The sequence below is a fragment of the Cheilinus undulatus genome, linkage group 2 (genome assembly GCF_018320785.1).
Source record: "Cheilinus undulatus linkage group 2, ASM1832078v1, whole genome shotgun sequence".
In the NCBI taxonomy this organism is placed as follows: Eukaryota; Metazoa; Chordata; class Actinopteri; order Labriformes; family Labridae; genus Cheilinus; species Cheilinus undulatus.
The window spans coordinates 44,103,002-44,125,486 of NC_054866.1; the positions used below are offsets into that span (position 1 = coordinate 44,103,002).

A 22,485-nucleotide genomic window follows, 5' to 3' on the forward strand; every position below is an offset into this window, starting at 1 on the left:
AAATATTAATCCACTTTTAGTTCATCAGAAAGTTCCAAATATCAGGACACTAGGAGGGCTGATTAATTCCTCCAAAAAGATTTGGTTATTATTTAATAGAATTATATGTTACAGGTAGCATTAATAAAAAGAGTTCTGAAACTATTTATCTTAGTCTTATTTTGATGCACCACAAACATGTCGTTTTAACAGTGGGCTGTAAACTTTCTCTAGCCATTGTATCTTGTCGATGAAGCATGTGTTGTTTGGGCTGTGCTCACCGTTTAAAAAGTGCGCCCCCTGGGGGAAGCTGAGCTCATGGCTGTGCTCTGCTTCACAGGAGTACATTGCTTTGGCATCTCTGTAAAGAAAATAAAAACAGGCAGAATTAGGGCAGGTTTAAGGAGGTGAAGGTTGGATTAATGTGGTGAAACTGATGTAGGACGAGGTACCTTCCGACTGGAGCAGACTTCTTGGAAGAGGCATTTTCAAAAAGCAGCGCCCTGGCAGCAACACTGGAACAATATGAGAAATTGAAAGTTCACTACACTTGGTTATTTAATGGATAAGATAAACTCCTGACAAACAAAATTTTTGGTAAATGACATCATGCTAAGAAATCAGAGAATCAGAGTGAGATACTGGAGCCCTTTCTATTTTGACTTCTCAGCGTCTATAAATCATCAGGACTGCTTCAGGAAACATTCCAGACAAAAACAAATCTGTTCACTTTCTCTTTGCCCTGCCAACGTTCCTCATTGTTTAGAACGTGCTGAAATATGTTATGACAATATGGGAGGTTTCCTTTGTCAGGGCGGACTTTGCTTCAGTATGGCGCTGAATTGAGTTAAACTATATAACCAGGTTACACTTGACCCCGCACACAACAACCTCAGAGACAAGGGGACAGCGAAGCCCGGGGCAAATCGGTGCTATACAAGGAAACTACTTGTGAGACCGTGTGACAGGCCTCTCAGACATGACAAGTCAAACAATCTATTTGTCCCGAGAGAACTGCAGCAGACTGCTGCTGGGTCACATCAACCCCAGAGCAGGCTGAGCGCAATTAAAGCCAGCTCTCCCACCAGAGAGGAAAAGACATAAATCTACTAACACATACTCATCTGATCTGAGAGAGCGCTCGGTGCTCATACACAGGCGAAGGAGGAGAGGATGACTCAGAGGGGAGAGACAGAGAGAGGGAGGAAAAGAAATGTTGCTGAACCATTGTCCTTAAGCCTTATTTACTTGTACTTACAGCAACCACAGCTCATTTTAATTATATGTAAACCTGATGCTCCTGCTTCTGAATAATAATTCATTTTTTTACTTAATATGTCAGAAAATGTAGAAAATACCCACTTTTTTCCCCTAAAAGCCACGGTTACAGCTTAAAAAAACTTATTTATGATGGCATAAAACAAAAAGCAGAACATGCTGTATTAAAATCTTTTCCCCATTGAGCAGCCAGTTATGTTCTATGGAAGATTTCCATTAACATTGTCAGAATTTGTTTACATTTATCAATTGTTCATTAAATTTGACACTACTTGTTTATAAGCACTGATTTTGGGAAGTGATGCATTAAGGTTAACCCCATTCAAATATTTACAAAACTCTTGAACTTCTCCAAGATGTTTTTTTTGTGAGCTGCTGTTATAAATGCAAACATTTTTCGTCCACACTTTTTGCTGCCAGAGTCCTAGGATAATTTCTTTGTGAAGTTTGGTTGAGCAGATGTACAAAAACAGCAGAAATATTCAGGGAAATTCACCATGGGCCAGGGCTGCTCATGGGGGGGGGGGGCAAGAAGGCCAATTATTACCTTGTTAAAACATATATATTAGCTATGCAAAAATACTTACTTACATTTAAACCAAAACACTGACACTTAAAAAATTCCATACTCTATTAACTGTTGGTTAAGCTAAATGTAGCCAGTTTCATAATACATTTCCTCTCTTTTGTTTGTATTGTGAAAATGTAAGACTTGCTTTGTGGGATTGCCACATACGATCTCATCTACTAGAATAGCTACCATATGTTTAAAAAGTACCTTACATATTTAGCATTTTAAGCATGCAGACTGCCTATTCTGAAATGTTTTAATGCGGGAAAGAAGATTTTCAAATACTTGCCGCATGCATTAATATGGCAAAATTACATTTAAGGACGCCCTGTTTGCTGAATCTTTTCAGGGGTCCTGTCAAATGGTTTAATGACATAAGTTTTATGCAACCTCTGCAATTTATTAGCCTGACTAATTTACATAATATTACAACAGCTTTTTTAGTGGGCACTGGTTTGGCTCAGTTGGTAGAGCAGGTGCCTATATACAGAAGCTGTAGTCCCTGACACACTGGTTGTGGGACTGATTCACAGTCTGGGAAAGCAGAGTATTTTATCCAATGTTCCCTTAAACCTAAAAAAACAGCAAAGTTTTTCCTTTGGATTGAGCTATGTGGCAGACTATACAGTCAGCTTAGCATAAAGAAGATCAACAAGAATGTATCAATTTGGTTTAAGGTAAGACAACATGATGTTAGTGAAGTTTGCTGCAAAGTGATGAGTATATAACCTCATACATTACGAGTCTGTAACACCATGTATTAGCATGTATAACATCACCTTAAAGCAGACTTTGCGAAGTAGGTCACTCAAAGTTACCCAATCACAGCTCATGTTATGGCCAACTTCAGCTTTATAAGGTCAACTAATCATATCATCTTATTAACTAAGCCTTTGTATTTTTGTTGTTCAATGATCAGACATCAGTTAGCTGCAGCAGAAGATTGTAAGCAAAGCTATATGATGGGTCAACAGCAAAGCTGGTAAAACTACACATCGCATGGATCTAAAGGCGAAGATTACAAGCATCATCTGTTGCTTTATCCACAAGTTCCATGTTATTTTTTCGACATCATGTCCTGCCTTTGCAGACGAGTGCCCCTCCCATTCAATGAGTATAGTCAGCTGCTTTGAGGTGCATGTATTCAAAATACATTTTAGAAGCTTTCAGGGGTATACTCCAGAAATTCTGTTGTAATTTTCATTAGTGCATGTGTGAAAACAGCTAAGATGTCTTTAGATTACATGGAAGGAATAAACAAATACCATTAGAAGAACCATAGTGAAAGAATGAAAATATTGTCTCTAGTGGAGTCATTACACTGAGCCAGGTCTTTGGTATCCGTTGCTGGCTGAGGTGTCCATCCTGCGGCGAACCACTTGTTTTGGAGGAAGGTCTGGGTGCTCAGCAGGCTTTAAACTCTCTTTGGGCTCCAGTGTTGACAGATTGTGGACAGATCCAGAGCAGCTTCTGCGGCCTGGAGGGAGACATAGATATAACAACTCCTGTCTGTGTAAACGACACAAAGATAGTAAAGTTTATTACCCACACAGCTGAACCTATGTGCCAAGCGACTCCAGAAATGAGACGTGTAAATAATATTTTACCACTGCTGTTTATATTATACTTCAGTCGAGGGGATGCTGTCATCTTAAGAGTGTTGAATCCTTTAAGAATATGTTATGATAATAAAACCACCCAGTTTATGAATTCTGTCCTGAAAATTGCATTTTTATGACATTTATTTCCACTTCATTTCTGCAACTAAATCAACAAACTAATGACAGAAGAGTAAGCTGGCATGACTTAATGATGATCTAACCTTCAGATATATGCAGGGATTTCAGAGAGGGAGCAGCTGAGCGGTTCAGCAATGCTGGCCTGAGGTCAGTGCGACAGTGGGGGGCTTTTTTTGGGGCAGGAGACAGCCTGGGTGCCGTACTCAGAGAGGACAGGCTGAGAGCATCCTCTGACTCTCCATCTGTACGCCCTGCATCCTCCCTGGAGCTGGACTCAGGGCTGCTGACACATACGGTGCTCCTGGGGCCATTTGAGAGCTGTGATGGCGTTCGGCGGAGGTCCAGGAGCGACTTGTCCTTGACCTGAGCGGAGGAAGCTGTTTTGGAGGAGCTGTTCTGCTCAGAGGAGTGGGAGGACAAAGACTCCATGCTGCCCATGGGGGTGCTGCCTGGACTGCTGCTGAAAGTGTCACCTATGCAGGGACCAGAGAAGAGGCATACAAAGCCCTCATTAAAACCTGCTGAGTGACATTCTGGGTAATTTCTGGCTAAGAAAAATATCCCTATTTTTGAAGATTATTATTATCTGCAAGCTATTCTGGTATTCAATTATAAAACACATGAAAAGAAGGCTAAATTTAGGTAAATGTTTTGTAAATTTAATGAGTCTGTGTTTACGCTTGTTGTGTTGGATATTAGAGACCGCCGACAGGTCTAGAAAATTGTGGTGTGATGACCCACTGCGGTACCTCACTGCTATGGTACTCACTTTCTGCATCTGCAAGGCACAGTGTTGGCGTGTAGAGGCTGCGAGGCTTCCTGGGCCCCGTTGACAGACAGATGGCCCGGCTCCTTCGAGAGCCAGGCCGGCTCTGAGGTTGGGGAAGGGGTACGTTTGGATCAGGAGGCTGGTGAAAGATCTGAAAGTCCAGAGAGACATAATGACTACTCAACACAAACACAATCTGTTTACCCCTCATAGATTAAGACTGGTTGGTATTTAAAGTTTGTCAGCTGGCTGGAAAGACAGGAGTGGCTATGGCTTAGTGGTAGAGTTATTGGTCTCTCAATAGGAAGGTCAAGGGTTTGATCCCCCGCCATTGATAATCTTTGTACTTATCCACTGAGCTTTCTGGGAGTTTCTAGAGAGAAAAACTGTATGTTTCTCAGCCTGATGCCATAATAGTTTTAATTCATTTTTCTCTTAATAATCTACACTCAGTACCCCCTAATGAAACAGTGAAACAGGAGATTACAAATCTTTGCTTTTTTTCCAACAAAAAAACAAACAAAAAAAACAAACCATGAAATATCTAATTGACATAACTATTAGCTTGGCTTTCATTTGGAGTTTATGCAAACTCCAAGCAGCTTTCATTTGCTTTACAATGAGGAGAGGCTTCTGTCTAGCCACTCTGCCATAAAGCCCACATCATTGTAGGGCTGCAGTGATGGTTGTCCTTCTGGACCTTTGTCCCATCTCCACACAGGATATCTGGAGCTCAGTCAGAGTGACCATCAGGTTCTTGGTCACCTCTCTTACTAGGGCCCTTCTCCCTCAATTACTCAGTTTGGATGAGTGGCCAGCTCTTGGGAGAGTCCTGGATGTGAAAAAACTTATTCCACTTGAGATTTACTGAGGCCACTGTGCTCTTGGAAAAAATGGGAGGAACCTGGGCAAAATTTCACGTGTTGTTGCAATGGGTCTGAATACTTATGTCAATGCGATATTTCAATTTATTCTTCATAAATTTGCACAAACTTCTAAAATTCTGTTTTTTTAAATTTTGTCATGATGGGGCACTGAGTGTAGATTCATCAGAATAAAAATATGTTTTATTGTAGCATTAGCTGCAATCAAACAAATCTGAAAAAAGTGAAGGGGATCTGAACACTTTCTGAATGCCCACCTTGTTGAAGTTCTCGATGAGTATTTCAACCACAATGTTTTGGAACTTGATGTTCATCATGGCAGCCACAGTTTCCTCCTGTGAGCGCATCAGAGTGGGCCCAAAGATGACCCCCAGGTTGGACACGGTCATCATGTTGGACTGGCTTTGTGTGGAAACTCTGCAGGTAGAGAACACAGAAGTTACACGTGCTACTCTAATGTTGCACCCATAAAATAAACTCTTAACGGTGTTCTTGACCAGAAACTGATGGTTTTAAAGACACCTGCAAATGTGTTAACATCTCCTTGAACTGCGAGCACAATTTAATCGGTCACAGAGATTTTTTTATCTCCTTTCAAAGGCTGCTGTGTAACTGATTCATTACGGCAACACGTACGTGACGAGGTGTTTTATTAGGAGCTCCAGCATTTCCTTGTTCTTTTCAGGCAACTTATGGACCAAAGCATGGACTGCACACACTCTGTAGTTCTGATCATCTGACTCTGAGGAGGAGAAAGTGGATGGAAAATGATCAGGAGGGTAATTAAAAAAAAAGAACATCAAATGCCAAGATGCAAATCACTGACTTCTAGCAAAGTTTCCAGATGTTCAGAAATAAAAAAAAGAGAGATTAAACCTGATTAACTACTCATTTAGATATGAAATGCAAGCTTTGTGCTGCATGTGGCATGTTAGCACCTTTTGAGACTGAATCAAGGGTCAATCTTTGCTCATTAGTTCCCTGTACTGTAAGGTCCTGTGTCAAATGTGCATAAAAAACATTTTAAAAATATTTCCATTTAATATTATGAAACTAAAAACCAAATAAGGTAAATGCACATGAATTTACATTACTGCTTTCTTTGATAACATGTACATATTAGTAGTGTAGAAACTAACACATTATCATGGGTAAACCAGCTTGGTATCCAAAGATAATTAGATGAATAAATAAATAAGATCTCCAGAAAACAGAATAAAAGTCCATGGATGAATGTCAGCTTGTGATCTTTGCAAACAAAAGACTTTTGACACAATTTTCCTTCATTCCCATCTGACTGAAAACAGCTTTGAAACACACATTTAAGTCCTGACTAGCCTGATAAGAACCTCTGATCTAGAGGGTAAAAAGGAAGGCATATAATGCCAAATATGGAAATTACTGTCTTTCCCGCTACATTGGCAATGTCTGAGATGGAAACCTTATCAAGACCTATTTTTGCTCATTTGGTTCCCCATATTCTTAAGCTATATTTTCATGTGCATGCATCTAAATCCTATCACTACAACTGTAAGCTGCTCATTTTGATTAAAAAGAAATTAAAAATATAGAATTCCCATAATCCAACATTATGAAATCACTGACATCCTTTATTAAAACATTTTCTGTCGTGGAAATGTACACTATTATTGGTGTACATTTCATTCATCCACACTCTGCCCAATGAAGGCTCCATCTGTCATGTACAGTGATAAAAGTAAGCTGTAAAAAGTATATAAAAAGATGGGTGAAACTTTTCTGAACTTACTGACAGCCATGATGAAGTCTTTGTGGAGCTTGAAGGTCATTAGAGGCTCAGAGAGACACCTGGTGAATAGAGAGAGCAGTTGTCATTTGTTTCCTGAGTGACACAGCTCTTTCAAATCTGAGTCACAGGCAGCGCTGAATGCATGACTAACAGCAGAGAGGTTTCTAAGAGGCATAATGGGGGTAATGATGATTCTTGACGGCTAAAGACATACAGCTGAAGGGGGCAAGCTGACCTGAGGTAATTCTTCAGACCGCTGGTGATGGTTTTGTTGTCCCACGTCTCTGGATCCAGGTCCATATGCACTGGTGCCTTGGATGCTATTGGAAACACATTTTGTTTTTATATCACCACAATGAGTAGGCTGTAAACGGCCTGGAAAAACGACCTGATGTGACCTGCCAGGAGGGATTAAATCTAATAACTCCCATCTTGTGTAAATAGACTCTTGAATAAATACATATGCATAAGAGTAGCTCACAGAGATGATCATTAAGCTTAAATACATCATTCAGACATTTCCTGATCAGATGTTTGTGATGAAAGCAAACAGGGTTACCTCTGGTCATCTAATAAGCTGATGACAAAGCAATATGAGGCCACGTGGCTGTTACACAGTCACACCACAAGGAGGACCTCTTTCCTCACTGTAAGGCCAGAATATCTCTGCTAAATCTCTAGATTCAACATGAATATGAACATAAGAAACAAACTATTAATTACTCTGAGCTGTGAGAGCAATAAGAACAAAAGAACAGATTATTCAGGCATTTAAAGATTACAAAATATCTACGTTCTCTGAATGTTTTCAAAAGAAAACTACACTACAACTTCTTTAAAATCAACATTTTAATAATGGATAATTTAAAAGCCACATGACCTGTTTTAGCCTTTATTTTACCATTGTTTTTATCTCAGTTTTTTCTTAGCTTAAATAATTTTATTTATCCTTTTTTAATTGATTTTTGGTATTGTAGTGTCTTTTATGGCACAAATTTTATTCATTTTATTTATCATCTTATTTTGAGTTATTTAACTGCCTTTTTTGGGCTATTGTAAGTATTATTTTCTGTCAGTTTGTTCTGCGTGAACCCTTTCAGGTGCTATAAAAATAAAGTTGTGTTGGGTTGAGGATGTGTCATTCATAAACACAGCTATAGGCTTTACTGACTCATTAGTAAGGCAGCAGAAAAGCAGTACATTTGGGGTAAAGGCTAATGTTGCAAATCCATCAATGAAGAATTTATTGCTGCCATGTCCTATCATGGTGGCTGCTACGTCAAAATAATTGTGGCAGACACATGTTGCTTTAAGAACACTGGATTTCAAGTGAGACAGTGCTATCTAGGTAATGCCGGGCTTACACCAAAAGATTTTCATAGTCACAGACTAAAAACTGCAAGTCTTTAGTAAATTTTAGGAGTCCTACTGGAGTCATGGCATGCTCCTGTCATCTCTATTGTTAAGTTTAAGGTGGTAATCTGCACTGTTTAATATCAGTCTTTTCTAAGTCTTGGACTTGCAATCATATTGAACGTGTTTGATATGATTGCAAGTCACAGTGACATAACACTATCAACAACCAACAGATGAGCTCTGACAAAACCGGAAACAGAAAACCTGACGGTCAAAACAACCACAAAAGCGGCAGAGTGGCATTGACGAACAAGAAACACCAGCAGTGAAACGTTGAAGGTCCCGACCAATATGGACCGTCCAGAAAAAGGAGCGGCTCGTGGAGCTGTGGGCAGATTAGCCCAGCCTGTTTGATGTGAATTGTCCAACATATCACGACTTTGAAAAAAATTGCATGGTGGGAAAAAATTGCTAAAAGAATCTAGTTGTAGTCTTGTAAATAGTGACCCTGGAAGATTCACAGTCTTTGTAAAATCTCAGTCTGAGACTAGGCTGCGACTAAAAACTCTAAAAACTTGTCTTTAGATGTGAGCAGGTGTGAGCTGATAGTTTTCAAAGAGTCTTTCCCAAATCTTTTCAAAGTCTTCTGACGTATGGGTAGCTTAAGCATGAACTTTTACAGGAAGCTGCAGTTCTGTTGCTGCATCTCAGTCAAGTTCTGTGCTGCTTACTTGTGACATACCACAATTATTCCCTGCCATAGGCCAAGCTCAGCCCATAATGCATGCCTCCATCACCAATGAATTTCCTGTAACGACGTTAAAAGTGCCCTTCCTGGTTAGTGCTGTGAACAATTCCAAAAGATTTTGCAAGTAGCTCTCAGTGTGAACCAGGGAGACAACGTTTTTCAAATGTTACTTTTGGGCTTTTTATGCCTTTATTTACAGGGAAGGACTGATTCAGAAAGAGGGATAAGAGAGCAGGGAATGACATTTGAGAAAGGAGCCACAGGCTGCCCACATACCTGTAACCTCAGGTTTCCTCCTTAGTGACTAAAATTCATCCATTAAACAAAAACTGTGTTTGACATTTTAGTAAATACAGCTTATGGAGTACAATTTTTAAAATGCTGCAGCATGTGTACTGACTAGAGCTAGGAAAAGAGATCATATTACTATTGTCTTAGCTTCTCTGCACTGGTGCTCAGTAACATCTAGAATAGAATTTAGTAGAATGGGACATGAAAACTTCAGTTATCCGGCCCCTCTCCTTTGGCATCACACATCTGTCAGGGATCTAGAGGCAGAAACTCTCTCTTCCTTTAAAAGAAGGCTTAAAACTTTTATCTCTGATAAAGCTTAATAGTTAGGGCTAGTTTAAGCCTGGATCAGCCATTTGTTAGTTATGCTGCTATAGGCTTAGACTGCCAGGGGTAACGGCACACTGAGCTTCTCTCTCTTTACAACTGCTTCATCTCTCAACATCATCCTTACTTCTATTATCACTAGCATAGTTGTATTGAATTAATTATTAATGATAGTCCTCTCCATTTCATTATTTCATTATCATCCCTACTGCTAATGCTAATATTACAGTGTTCTGCTTTCTTTGAGTTATGCTTGCTATTGCTAATTCTTCATATACAGGCACCAGCACTATTGATGTTATAGCCATATTCTGCAAAATGGAAGATAATTATACGGCAATGACAGCCATAAATTTTTCATTTGTTGTTTTGTTGTCTCTGTTGTCCCTCCTTCTGCTTCCCTGACTCACTCCCCCTGCTCCTCCCCCACCCTCTACCCCTATCCAACCCCAGCATGGCATTGGCAGTAATTGCCTGTAAAAGGGAAGGTTTTCCTCGCCTCTGTGAGTGCTAGGTCTTTATCATAATACATCAAAGAGTACGATCTAGACAGTACTCTTTTTAAAGCGCCTTGAGAGAACTATGATTATGAATTGGCGCTATACAAACAATGATTGATTTCATTTCTCTACTGAACAGGATTCTGATTTAAATAAGTAAGCAGCAGAGCTGAGTGTAGCTGAACAGTGCATCTCTGCTTGTTATATTTTGTTACTGTTTTGAGTGAGATCCCTTCTGGCTGATGAGCTTACATTCTGTGAATTTAAAGACTACTTACAAAACACTGTAGTCATCAGCTTCTGTACTTTGGAGTTGACCCCTCCAATCCTGTACAGTCCCATTGTATTGATGCCTGCGCGTGAGTGAAAAGTTAATGAGAGAAACAAAACAAAGCATAAAGATTTTCCATTTATTTAAGACTGATGTCAATACAACATGTTTCCATGCCGACTAATGAATGAGGCCCATTGTTGATCTTTAATACAGCCAGGCTGAACTCGAGTGATTCGACAAATGAAAGCTGAGTGATTTAAAAGCCTCACCTCTCATCTCCACCAGGTCAATGCATTTCCTTACAAAGTTAAAGCCCGCCTCATTAAGAAATGCTGTAATACAACAGGAGAATAAAGTTGACATGTCAATTACCATCAGGGTTAACTACGCATCATGCAGGAATAATAAGCATTCCCCTATGCTTGTGCTCTGGCTAATAAGATACAACCCTTGTGCTGGAAGGCTCTGCTATGTCAGCTGAGTGGGTGGATGTCAAGTAATTGTCTTAATGAACAGAGATAGCTTCAAGTAACAGCATGCTTGTTGGAGATTTTATTCAAATTCCACCATTGTTGAATGTATGTATAAAGATGAACAGATTCACTTACTTTCTTCCTTTTTGCTCAGTATGGCTGGTAGGTTGTAAATCTGGACGAAGTTTAAAGAATACATAGAAGTTATGAAAACTGTTGGCTGAAGTCTAAGTCTCATAAAGAAGAAAATATGTTCCACAGTTATTCCCTAGAGTTCATTTGCTTAAAGCAACTGTCCTATTATTAGCACAAGCGGGCGGTGAGGTCATAGTTTCATGGGAGACTTGACCCAAACCAACCAGAAGAGGGTGCCAGTGGTCAAAAATTCCGCTTTAGTTTTATTTCCTTGTCAAATGGGCAACTTAAAAACATCCTGGCCAAACAGCAGCCAACAGAGAAAATAGAATATTTCAAAGACAAACAGGCAGAGTTCCTCACCGGCTCCTTGCCATCCATGGCCTCCAGCCACAGTCTTCTGTTGGACTCTGACAGCGCCTGCAGTGTCATAACGCCATGCCTGGAAAGATTTCAGAGAAAAGCTGGTCTCAGTCTGATCTCATTGCCTTAGGGGCCCCTGGACAGGCCATGTTTACACTGGCTTAAACCACTATAAAAGGACTAGTGTGACTAAAATAGCTCATGTGCAAATGCTTGACTCCAAACTGTGCCCTCAGTTGGCTCGGTGCCTCACATTCCACTCCCAATTAAATGTTACATGTGATTTAATATTACAGTGATTCGGTTTCTCTTCACCCAGCATGCATACACCTTCATCTCATCTGTGTGGTACAGCACAGCAGATATTGTGTCTCATATCTCACCTCACTGCGTGTTTTATAGCATAAAGACTGTCTGACTTATCTGCAGCTCATACACAGCGCTGCTTCTGTACTTTTATACCCTCGTGAAAACACCATGTGATAACACTAGTGGCATACATAAAGCCCACCCAGTGGTGATAGTTAGTACTAGCATGGAGTAATGTCAACTAGCAAAAATTGTGCTTCACAAGATGAAGACCTAATCAAACACTTAAACTTGCTGGGATATCTTGCCATGCTTCTTGGCTTCATTTGACCAGATATTCTTTTCGTCTTTACCATGGAGGTCTTCACCCAACTAGCAGAGGTGGATGGAGTTTCTCTCGTGCTCACAGTATTGAAAACATAACAGACAAAATAAAAGTTACCCCTATAAGCACTGTTTCAAAATGAAATTTTAACTATAATACAGTATACTCTTAAAGATAAGCTGATAACCATATGTTCTGATAACAAGACACCAAAAAATAACCACCAAATATTACAAACTTTCTGGTTTTAAATCACTAAAAATCACATTTTTAATGGAGTAATTATTTACCAAACACCTGTCTTGTCAAATCAATGTACTCTTTAATTTTTTACTTTTATTTGAAACAGCTGATCTAGAGTAATTTGAATTAGAATTTCTTGACTCCAATGTAAAGGGCATGCTTATATAAAGTTTCTGTTTTTATTTGGAATATGTTTCTGTATTTTTCCAGATTGCAATATACATTACAATATAAAACATGTATTATCTTGTATCATATGGTACCGTATCATATCCTTTCATGTTGCATCAAATCTTATCAAGTTGTGTCGCGTCATATCAGATCCCATTGCAGTATATAGTATGGTACTGTTTGGCATAATTAGTTATGGTATGGTATCCCATTACAGTGCATAGTATGGTAGGGCGCAGTATGGAATGGTTTGGTATCCTATCCAATCACATTGTATTGTGTTACATGGTATGGTATAGTAGGGCATAGTATGGAATGGTATGATATCCTATCCTATCCTATTGCATTAAATGTTACCATATGGTATTGCATTGCATTAATTGGTATGACATAGTGAGGTATGGTATGGTATTGTATTCCATTGCAGTACATAGTATGGTATAGTATGGCATAATATGGTATGGTATGATATAGTAGGGAATAGTATTGTATTGTATCCTATAGTATTACATGGTATGGTATGGCATAATATGGTATAGTTTCCTAACTTATTGTTTTGCATTACATGGTGTCATATCACACACTGCATTGCACTGACCACATTGTATTATATCGTACTGTAAGGCAATGCACTGTATTACATGGTATGGTTTAGTATGTCATAGTATGGTGTGGTACTATTTGGTATGGTATGATGTGCTATGGAATGTAATTGTGCCATATTCTATTGCATTACATGGAAAAGGTATAGTATGGGATAGTTATCTATTTTATAAAATTGTTGGCATTACGTGGTATTGTACTGTATCGTATTGCATTGCATTATGTGGTATGGTATAGCATGGCATAGTATGGTATGGTACAGTATAGTATGGAATGGTATTGTATGGTACTGCTTACATGGTATAATATAGAATAGTGTGGTATGGTTTACTATCCTGTCATACTATATTACAGTTTTATATAGCATTGCATCGTATTATATTGTTTCATTTCCTTTATATTTGCATTACATGTCATCATTTCAAATAGCATCATATTGATAGCATTATATAAACAGACACTAATTATCATGAGGTAAATTCAAGGTATCTTATTATACTCTACTCTTAAGCATTACATAGTATCGTATCTTACTGTATCATACCTTTTCCTTACTGTCCAATCCTATCCTGTCGTTTTCTAACAGTTTCATAGTACTTGGCATTATGTAGTGGTTTTATCATATTGTATCATCTATTTATCGCATTGTATCGCTCTGTATGTTATCATATTGCGTTGTGTGGCATGATATTGTATCATATGGTATGGTACAGTATGGTATCAATTTGTATGGTGTTGTTTCATAATGTATTGTATTGTATTGTATTGTATTGTATCACATCACATTATAACCTATTGTAATGTTTCATATCATATTCTATATCATACGGTATTTTATTATTTCGTTTATTATGGGGGGGGTTAAACTCTGCTTCTTATTCTTACATTGAATTAGTTAAAAAATATGCACCAACAATAGTCATATCACTTTTGAAAGCAGACTTTTCAGAGATTTTTATCTCAAAATCTGGTCAATAAATCAATGTATTTGCATGGCTGAATAACCCACAGTGATTGGTATGAACCCACCCTTTAAAATGCTGGGATGGTTGGCTGATTTGAGCTGGGCTTTATATGAAACCACATAATGTTTATTATAATGAGGATGAATGCAAGAGCTTCAAGCTGACTGGAGCTGGACCCTCATTGTCCTTGCGGTTAGAACAAGCACCTTGGGGTCTCGCTGTTTATGATAAATGAGTTGTTCTGCAAATAAACTGCAGTTATTGTCCAAGCTCTGCAATGCTCAGCGAGGGTGAGCAGAGCTGGCCCTGTGCAACGATAATGCACCGTGATGAGCTGACTCTATAATCTGAAATACACATCACAATTATAAGCTCCCATCAAGCACTCATAAAGTAGACCTTAATCATTTCAGCCACTGTTAATCAGCAAAAAGCCAACGTGAAGGGGTTTGATCTTTGTGGAATACCTTCATCTATTCCCCAGAGCTACATTAACTGCAAATCAGCTATAAATGTTCCCACACAGCTGAAGGGCTTCAAACTTCCAGACATAAAGATTAAGTGATTCTCAGAACATTAATCAGTGCATTACTTGGGTAGATGCAGACAAGTATGAATAATTTAAGACTGTATTTGTGTCCTGTAGCCATATTAACCACAAGACGTCTGATTCTGAGAGGTGGTAAGAAGGCGACAGTATATTATTAGAAGGTTTGGATTTGAGACTGAGTGAATGAGACGATTAGCAGCACACATGCAGCACATGCAACTGCTCTGAAAGGGCAGCACTGGTCAGTTCACATACCGGACTTTACAGAAAAACTGAAGTGGTCTGAAAAGAGTTCCACGATAGATGTCATTTCTACATCAACATGAACACAGAGAGAAGACGGTATGGGTTCAAAAAAAGAGTCAATGTTGATGCTGTGGACATTCAACAAACAAGAGCTGAGGAGGGAGAGGACTGGAGGAGCATGCAGGACACAAACAGAGCTGAAAACATCCAAAACTGGTAAACAGAGAGTCTTAGAAGATACAACCTAAATAGCTCTCAGTAGCACAATAATAATCTGGATTAACTGGTCTAGATAAAACTTAAAATGCATGAGAATTAAACGTCCCAGGTGTGCTTCATTACTCTTAAAATTAAGGCTCTAAAATTAACCTTTAGGTTAATCATTGAATGTGCCTTACGCTTACCAGTCTCTTTATTAGGTACATTTGATCAACTGCTATCAAGACAAATAACTAATCAGCCATTCAAACATTTAGGCATGCAGACATGGTCAAAGTGATCTGCTAAAGTCCAAACCGAACATCAGAATGCAAGGCCAACCACAAAGGCGGATAAAGGAGAGAGCTTTCTGGAGCCCAGCCGAATTGGGGCCCATGGAGGTCAGCAAAATCATGGTCCATTGTACAGTTAAACTGTGATAACCATGTTCATTTTTAACCTGACCACTCCTGTTAAAATAAACAAAAACAAATCTTTCATTTATGCTTAAGTACAAATACAACCATTTTTTAAAAATGTAAAACCCTTTACTTAAAAAAAAAAAAAAGAAAAGAAAAAAATACCCATTTACTGGTAACTATGTGGATGGGCTAAAATATTTGGAAAGTAAAGCTAGGCCATAATGCACACAAATGCCAGGATGCCAGAAAATAAAGCAGAAAAAAATAGTAATTGTGAAAAAAGGCCAAAAGTTGAGGGAAAAGTGTCAAAAATGGGTAAGAACTGGTAAAATATTGGCAAAAATGGCTTAAAAGCTGCAAAAATGGGTTCAAACAAGCAAAACTTAGTATCAAACATATGCTAAAAGAAGCAAAAAATGGAGGAAAAACAGCACCAATCGGTAAAAAACTATGAAATGCAGCAAAAGTGGATTAAAAGTGGTAAAAATTGACAAAAAGCATAAAAAAAATTGCAAAGATGGACAAAATGCAGCAAAAGGGGGTTAAAAGCTGCAAAAATGGGTTAAAAGTAGCAAAACAATGTCAACAATGGGAAAGTTGCGACAAATAGACAAAAACAGTAGCAAAAATGTACATAGAGTGGCAAAACAGTGGCAAAGTGGCATAAGGAAAAAATCAGTGAATATTGGTATGAAGTGACTAGAATTAACAAAGCACTGGCAAAATGGTTAAAAGAGGCAAAAATTGAAAGACAATGTGTTGAAAAATAGTTAAAAAGTTGCACTAAAAATAATTCCAACATCAGAACCCAGTAATAGTTTCACAAACTTTTCAGCTCTAATAAAGTAACAGTTAGCCAGGATGCTAGCGCCAATGCTACTGATCCAACTCACATGCATTGATAATGTCAATTAATCACATATGGGGAGGGCACATTCATTAGGCCCAGCCAATTCTGTGGGCAGCCCTCTTAGAATGGGGAAGAAAGAGGATTTAAGTGGCTTTGAATGTGCCATGGTTGTTGGTGGTCTGGTAGGTTTTTTATGTTGTTTATGCCAAATTCTGACCAAACCATTTGGATGTCACAGCAGAACTGAGACTCATCTGACCAGACAATGTTTTTCTACTCTTTTTTTAACCTTTTGGGGTGAGCCACTGTGAATTGTAGCCTCAGGTTCCTTTTTCTTAGTTGACAGGAGTGGCACCTGATGTAATGTTCTGCTGCAGTGCCCCAAATGCTTTGAGGTTTGACATGTCGAGGTGCTGGTAGTTTTGTGGTTATATCGGTGTGCCTCCGGTGTGGAGGCTGTTGTCCTTGGATCAGGCAGCCTGTGGCTAACTGTGTGCCGTTCCCCTCTTTCCCCAGTTTCTGAATCAAACTGAATTTGTTCTGTTAAATAAAGGCAAGAAAGCACTAAAAGTAATTCTTCTTCTTCTTCTTCTTCTTCAAAAAATAGATAAAAATTTAAAAAATAAATAAATAAGTGAAGTGCATTAAGATATGCTCTTCTGAAAACCTCAGTTGTAACCAGTCTTCAGTTTGGCAGCTATTTTTATATTATTCTTTGTCCTAGGGGCAGATCCAGTAAATAACGGCACATCTTTTTGTTAGTTTTAAGCTGTGCAAATGGCAAAAATATATCGCATCTGCACATAACTACACATAAAATGCACAAAAAGTGCTCAGCCTAGCAAAAAGCACCTTGCCCAATTTACATACATGTCAATGAGGAGGAGTATTCAAAAATCAGTGCAAAATTGCTCCCTTCATATACATATAAGCCTTATTAGAAATGGCACAAGTTCCACAAAGGCCAGTGCTTACTGCAACAAGCAGTAAAAGTGGTGCCATTTAACACCAAATAAAACCGGGTATTAACCCGGCACTATTTCCCTGACTCCCTCAGTTAATACTGTAGATCCTAAGACAACTTTTGATCAACAACAATGGGCCATTGAACCAGTAGTGTACAAGCATCAAACATTGTATCTGAAAAAAATTTCAAATATGTTTTTGCCTCCCATCTCCAATCGGAAAGCAATAAATCATTTTGTTAAAATAAAAAAGCAATTCCATTCTCATTGCACTAATTTAATCAGCCAATTTGTAAACTGAATATAAATATAAAACATTCATATGAATGTACTGTAATACTTAGATGGATTTTGAACGTCAAACAGTCTAGCACTAAAATTTTAGTCCCTTTGATTAAAAATAAACATACTTTCCTTTAAAATTTTCTTACAAAAGATATAGTCTTTCTCAGACCAGCCCATCTGGCACCGACAACCATGGCACATTAGAAATCACTTTAATCCCCTTTGTACTCTATTCAGATGCTAAGTTTTAACTTCAGCAGATCACCGTGACCATATCAGCATGCCTTAATACATCAGTTTCTGTCTTCTGATTGGCTTAGATTTACATTAAAGAGCAGTTAAATATGTGTATCCAACAAAGTGAATGGTGAGCATGATTTTATTTCCATGTGGGGGATTGCAGGACTTGTTCAGCCTAAAATACCATGTAATGCAAACCTGCAAATGTCAAATATCAGAGGGGTACAACACCAAGTGACTTTTACATTCCCTGATTTTATTACAGCAAAGCCTGTTAGAGATATCTGACATCAAGAAGCTGGTAATAAACTTTCTCTGCTAACTCAGGTTCTGATTGAGGCTTCTTCTGCACTAAAATGAACAATTAACAAGCTGAAAAAAAAAAATAGAATAAATGCTGAATACATAAAAATGTGTTTAAACTGACACTGCTGCTGTACAGCTGTGCTGCTGTAAATTTTCAGTGAGTTTAATTTGTGTCTGTAGGTACAATGGCACTTCGTAAAACTTTTAAACAGCAGCTTAACCAAGGAACTGCAATCAAGTCTCTCACATCATTAAAATACTTGGAAATAACTTGAATATTTAGCCAGGTTAAATATAAATGGATTTACTGAAATGATCTAGTACCTGATAAAGACAAATTAATTTTCTGTGTCTTATTGTAAAAAACAGCCATACTGAAATGATGCTTTAGGATGTAAGGCCCAGCTGTTGAAGTGCAAGTTTCTTGTTTCCCCATCAGTCTTCTACTGCATGGCTCTGTTTGTGCAGGACTTTACACGGATTTAGAGGCATACCTCTGAACATAATAAGGCAGCACCCAGGTTATGAGAGTCAGCCATGATGATCTCACCAGGTTAAAGAGGTCCAGCTTCTTGATACAAAAAACTCTGACTTTAGGCTCGACAGATCAGGGATACTCCTGAATCTCACTTTGTGGTACACCCCTCTGGAGTAATATCACAGTATTACAAGAAGCCAGTGTAGCATATTGTAGATAATGTCAAATTAAATGGATCAAATAGCAGCATGCAGAGTATTGGATAAAACCTGTAGGATATTTTGTCAATTTGCTCTTCAAATGTACCATCACATGCTAGAGGAAGTCATGTTTTCTGTGTCTGTTTTCAGTCCATGTAAGTATTGAGACATCTTTAGAAATGAGTAAATGATTTAAAGTCACAGACCTCTCCACCACTTCAATATCAAAGCAGAAACGTTTGTCAATTGAGTCTGTTTTCCTCCGAATGCAGGACTTCAGCTTGAACATTTCTGCTTGGTTCAGGACAAGCCCATTCTGAAAACGACAGATACACTACACTGAAAAAATATATAACAAAATATAAAAACAGACATTGTTGATTATTGAACATTGAACACAAATTTAAAGCATGTACTAGAAACATCTCCTCCAGGAAAAGTCTTAAAAAGCCAGAATTATCCTTGCAGTCAACGGAAAAATTATGTGATGGCTGCACTTGGTTGATCAAGGAGTAAAAAAAAAAACAATTAAAACTTGATTAACTTAGAAAACCTTATCATTCTGAAAGTTTATATTGTCACTGTCAGGTACAAACATCTTATCTCACTACTTAAAAACTAAACTGTTTTCTCTTTAATTAAACACTGTGTTGCAAAAGCAACATTACCTGTATGTATTTTTAGCATGCTTTATTTTTTTCTTATCAAATCTAAACGGTGAAATGATGATATATGCTCATGCAGAAGACACAAGCTTGTATGTTATCAATCTTATTTTAAGAAAAACATGGTTAATCTGCAATATTAAGTAAAAACTGTACACTCCCGATAATCCCTGAGTATCAATATGATGATTCTGACTCCTGAAGACAACTGTGACCCACAGAATTCAGCCATCAGCTGCTACTATCAACGTTAAAGTTGTGGAAATTAGTTTTTGTATGCATTCGGTGTATGTGGACATTGGAGGTCAGCCCTGTTCAGCTGTCTGGCATGCCTTTGAAAAGAGACTGCAGCGACAAACTAAACTAGTGATGAAAATCTTGGGCTTAAGTGACGCTAGCGTGCTGATTTCTGTGTATACAAGGGGGTACTTTTGTGAACCGGAGTACACAGAAGAACAGCTTTTGCAGATGGAGACTCAGTTGGCCAAAAGAGGGAGGAAAGCAACTTCAGTTGACTCTGTTGACAGAAGAGATCCAAAGTCATCTGGTGGTGTAGGTGTGCAAACTCTGAACCCATGCAAATGAACCCAGAGAGCTACTATTGTCAGGAGTGGGACTTATCTAAACACTCTATCAGGACATTACTGAATCAGAGGACAGCGGCTTACAGGCACCTGCAGTCTCCATCATTCTGCATTCAGAGTTAACTGCTTGACTGAAGTGAACTGTTTTACAGACTTTCTTCAACTCTGAAAAAAATTGGAAAAACCGACCTTGACCAGAAGAGCCAAATGAAAATCTGTCATCGAAGTAAGTCCACGGCCGCCACTTTGTTCTTCTAATGGCTGATAATTAGACAAGGTACTGTGGGCACGGTATGGTTACCTCATGAAAACACTCAATGTGTCAGCTTTGGAAGTGAAAGCTGAGCTGATATAACTAACACTATAGGCCACACCATTTCTGTACCGTGTCAGCTGTAGAATACATAATTTGATCTTTGGTATGCCACTCTGTGATTATAATTCATACTGTTAGACATTGTTTCTCTAACCCAAGAACATCTGTAATGTTAAATGTCTTCAGTAAATACGAGAATACACAGTGCCTATACAAAGTACTGACCCCCTTGGATGCTTTAACTTTACCGATTTTATAAATCAATCATGGTCAATTTAAATTGGTTTTTGACAAGAAAGGACAAAAAATCTCTTTAATGTCAAAGTGAAAACAGATTTCTAAAAATGGATGTCAATTAAATAAAAATATGGAATGAAAAATAAGTGACTGCATAAACATTCACCCCGGTCAAGTCAGTATTTCATAGATGCACCTTTGGCTGCAATCAATACACAGAGTCTGTGTGGATAGGGCTCAATCAGGTATGCACATCAGGACACTGTAATTTCACTCCATTTATCTTTGCAGAACTGCTCAAGCTCTCTCAGGTTGCACAAGGATCTCTCCATTTTCAAGTCTAGCCATAATTTTTCTATTGGATTGAGGTCTGGGATTTAACTAGGCCAATCCAGAACATTCACCTTGTTGTCTTTAAAGCATTTCTGTGTAGTTTGCACTGTATGCTTCAGGTCAACGTCTTGCTGGAAAATCAATCTTCAAAGTTGTTCTCTTGTAGACTGAATAAGATCGTCCTTAAGGATTTTCCTATATTTTCTTCTTCTTATCTGCCAAACATAGCGTCTTGTCTGATGGCAAAAAAGCACCATTTTGGTCTCATCAAAGAACTTTCTCCATTTGACCATGGAGGCTCCCACATGCTTTCTGGTGAACTCTAGTACAGATTATATGAGTTTTCTTCAACAGCAGCTTTTTCTTGCTACTCTCCCAAAAAGCTTTGACTGGTGTAGAACCTGGACAACAGATGTTGTATGCAGAGTCTCTCTCATCTCAGCTGCTGAAGCTTGCCTCTCTCACTAGTCTCCTTCTTGTACGGTCACTCAGTTTGTGAGGACAGCCTGCTCTGGGCAGATCTACACATGTGCCATATTCCTTCCATTTCTTGATGATGGATTTAACTGAACTCTGGGGGATGTTCAGTGCCTTGGATTTTTTTGGTATCCATCAGCTGACTTATACTTTTCAATACCTTTACTCTGAGATGCTTGGAGTGTTCTTTTGTCTTCATGGTGTAATCGTAGCCAGGAATACTGATTAACCAGTGACTGGGCCTTCCAGACACTCTTGTGTTTATACTACTATCACTTGAGACACATTCACTGCACTCAGGTGATCCCCAGTTCACTAATCATGAGACTATTAGCACCAATTGGCTGGACCTCCGTTGAATTAGGTCAGTCACTTTAGAGGGGGTGAATATTTATGCAATCACTCATTTTACCTTACATATTTTTATTTAATTGACATAACTTTGTAGAAATTAGTTTTAACTTTGACATTAAAGAAGGCTTTTTAAAAATATAATCTGTTGATCAAAAAAGCCAAATTATATTGACCATGACTGATTTACAAAATCAATAAAAAGAAAGAGGATCCAACGTGGTGAATACTTTTTTTTATAAGCACTGTAAGAAGACAATCAATGTAGGTTTGAATAGCTTGCACTTAATTGAACAACAGAACAACTAAATACCTATACACATAGGTTTTTATCTAGATAAACTGGTCAGAGGGTTCAGTTACTCTTTACATATTTAATATTTTACAAACATTGAGCCAGAATGTAGTAACAAGGGTTTTCAAATAGAAATAGAAGATTTAGCTTCTCATAAGTACATTCAATCTGATGCAGTAATGAGTTTAGCCACAAGCTCATTTAGATACTTTTCTTTTTTAAAAATTTGTCAAATCTACTGACAGATGTAGTGTGACCAAAAGCACTGATATATAGTATAAAAATTATCAAAATGGAGACCCGAAGCTTCTACCTGACAGCGACGATAGGCATTAACATACAGGGAATCTTCAAACTCCTACAAAACAAACCAACCCCTAACTTCCTCTGTTAATGTTATTTTCATTCCTCCTCTC

The 22,485-nt window shown here is 38.3% G+C and overlaps 1 protein-coding gene across 4 annotated transcripts in view; it reads right to left on the minus strand.

Annotated features, from left to right (window-relative positions):
- LOC121519818 (rho GTPase-activating protein 42) overlaps positions 1–22,485 on the minus strand; it is a 154,282-nt gene that overhangs the window by 6,635 nt on the left and 125,162 nt on the right. Inside the window, exons 10-24 of one of the 4 annotated variants that reach the window (XM_041802824.1) lie at positions 19,018–19,127; positions 14,877–14,933; positions 11,456–11,534; positions 11,093–11,132; positions 10,754–10,816; positions 10,489–10,563; positions 7,224–7,308; positions 6,989–7,047; positions 5,857–5,962; positions 5,478–5,637; positions 4,337–4,487; positions 3,651–4,040; positions 3,149–3,305; positions 432–494; positions 261–340 (exon numbers count right to left, since the gene is read on the minus strand). In XM_041802824.1, the coding sequence (XP_041658758.1) occupies positions 261–340; positions 432–494; positions 3,149–3,305; positions 3,651–4,040; positions 4,337–4,487; positions 5,478–5,637; positions 5,857–5,962; positions 6,989–7,047; positions 7,224–7,308; positions 10,489–10,563; positions 10,754–10,816; positions 11,093–11,132; positions 11,456–11,534; positions 14,877–14,933; positions 19,018–19,127 (1,675 nt within the window). Of the gene's footprint in view, positions 1–260; positions 341–431; positions 495–3,148; positions 3,306–3,650; positions 4,053–4,336; positions 4,488–5,477; positions 5,638–5,856; positions 5,963–6,988; positions 7,048–7,223; positions 7,309–10,488; positions 10,564–10,753; positions 10,817–11,092; positions 11,133–11,455; positions 11,535–14,876; positions 14,934–19,017; positions 19,128–22,485 lie in introns of all 4 variants that reach the window. The other 3 variants (XM_041802815.1, XM_041802841.1, XM_041802833.1) reach the window with 3 other exon arrangements.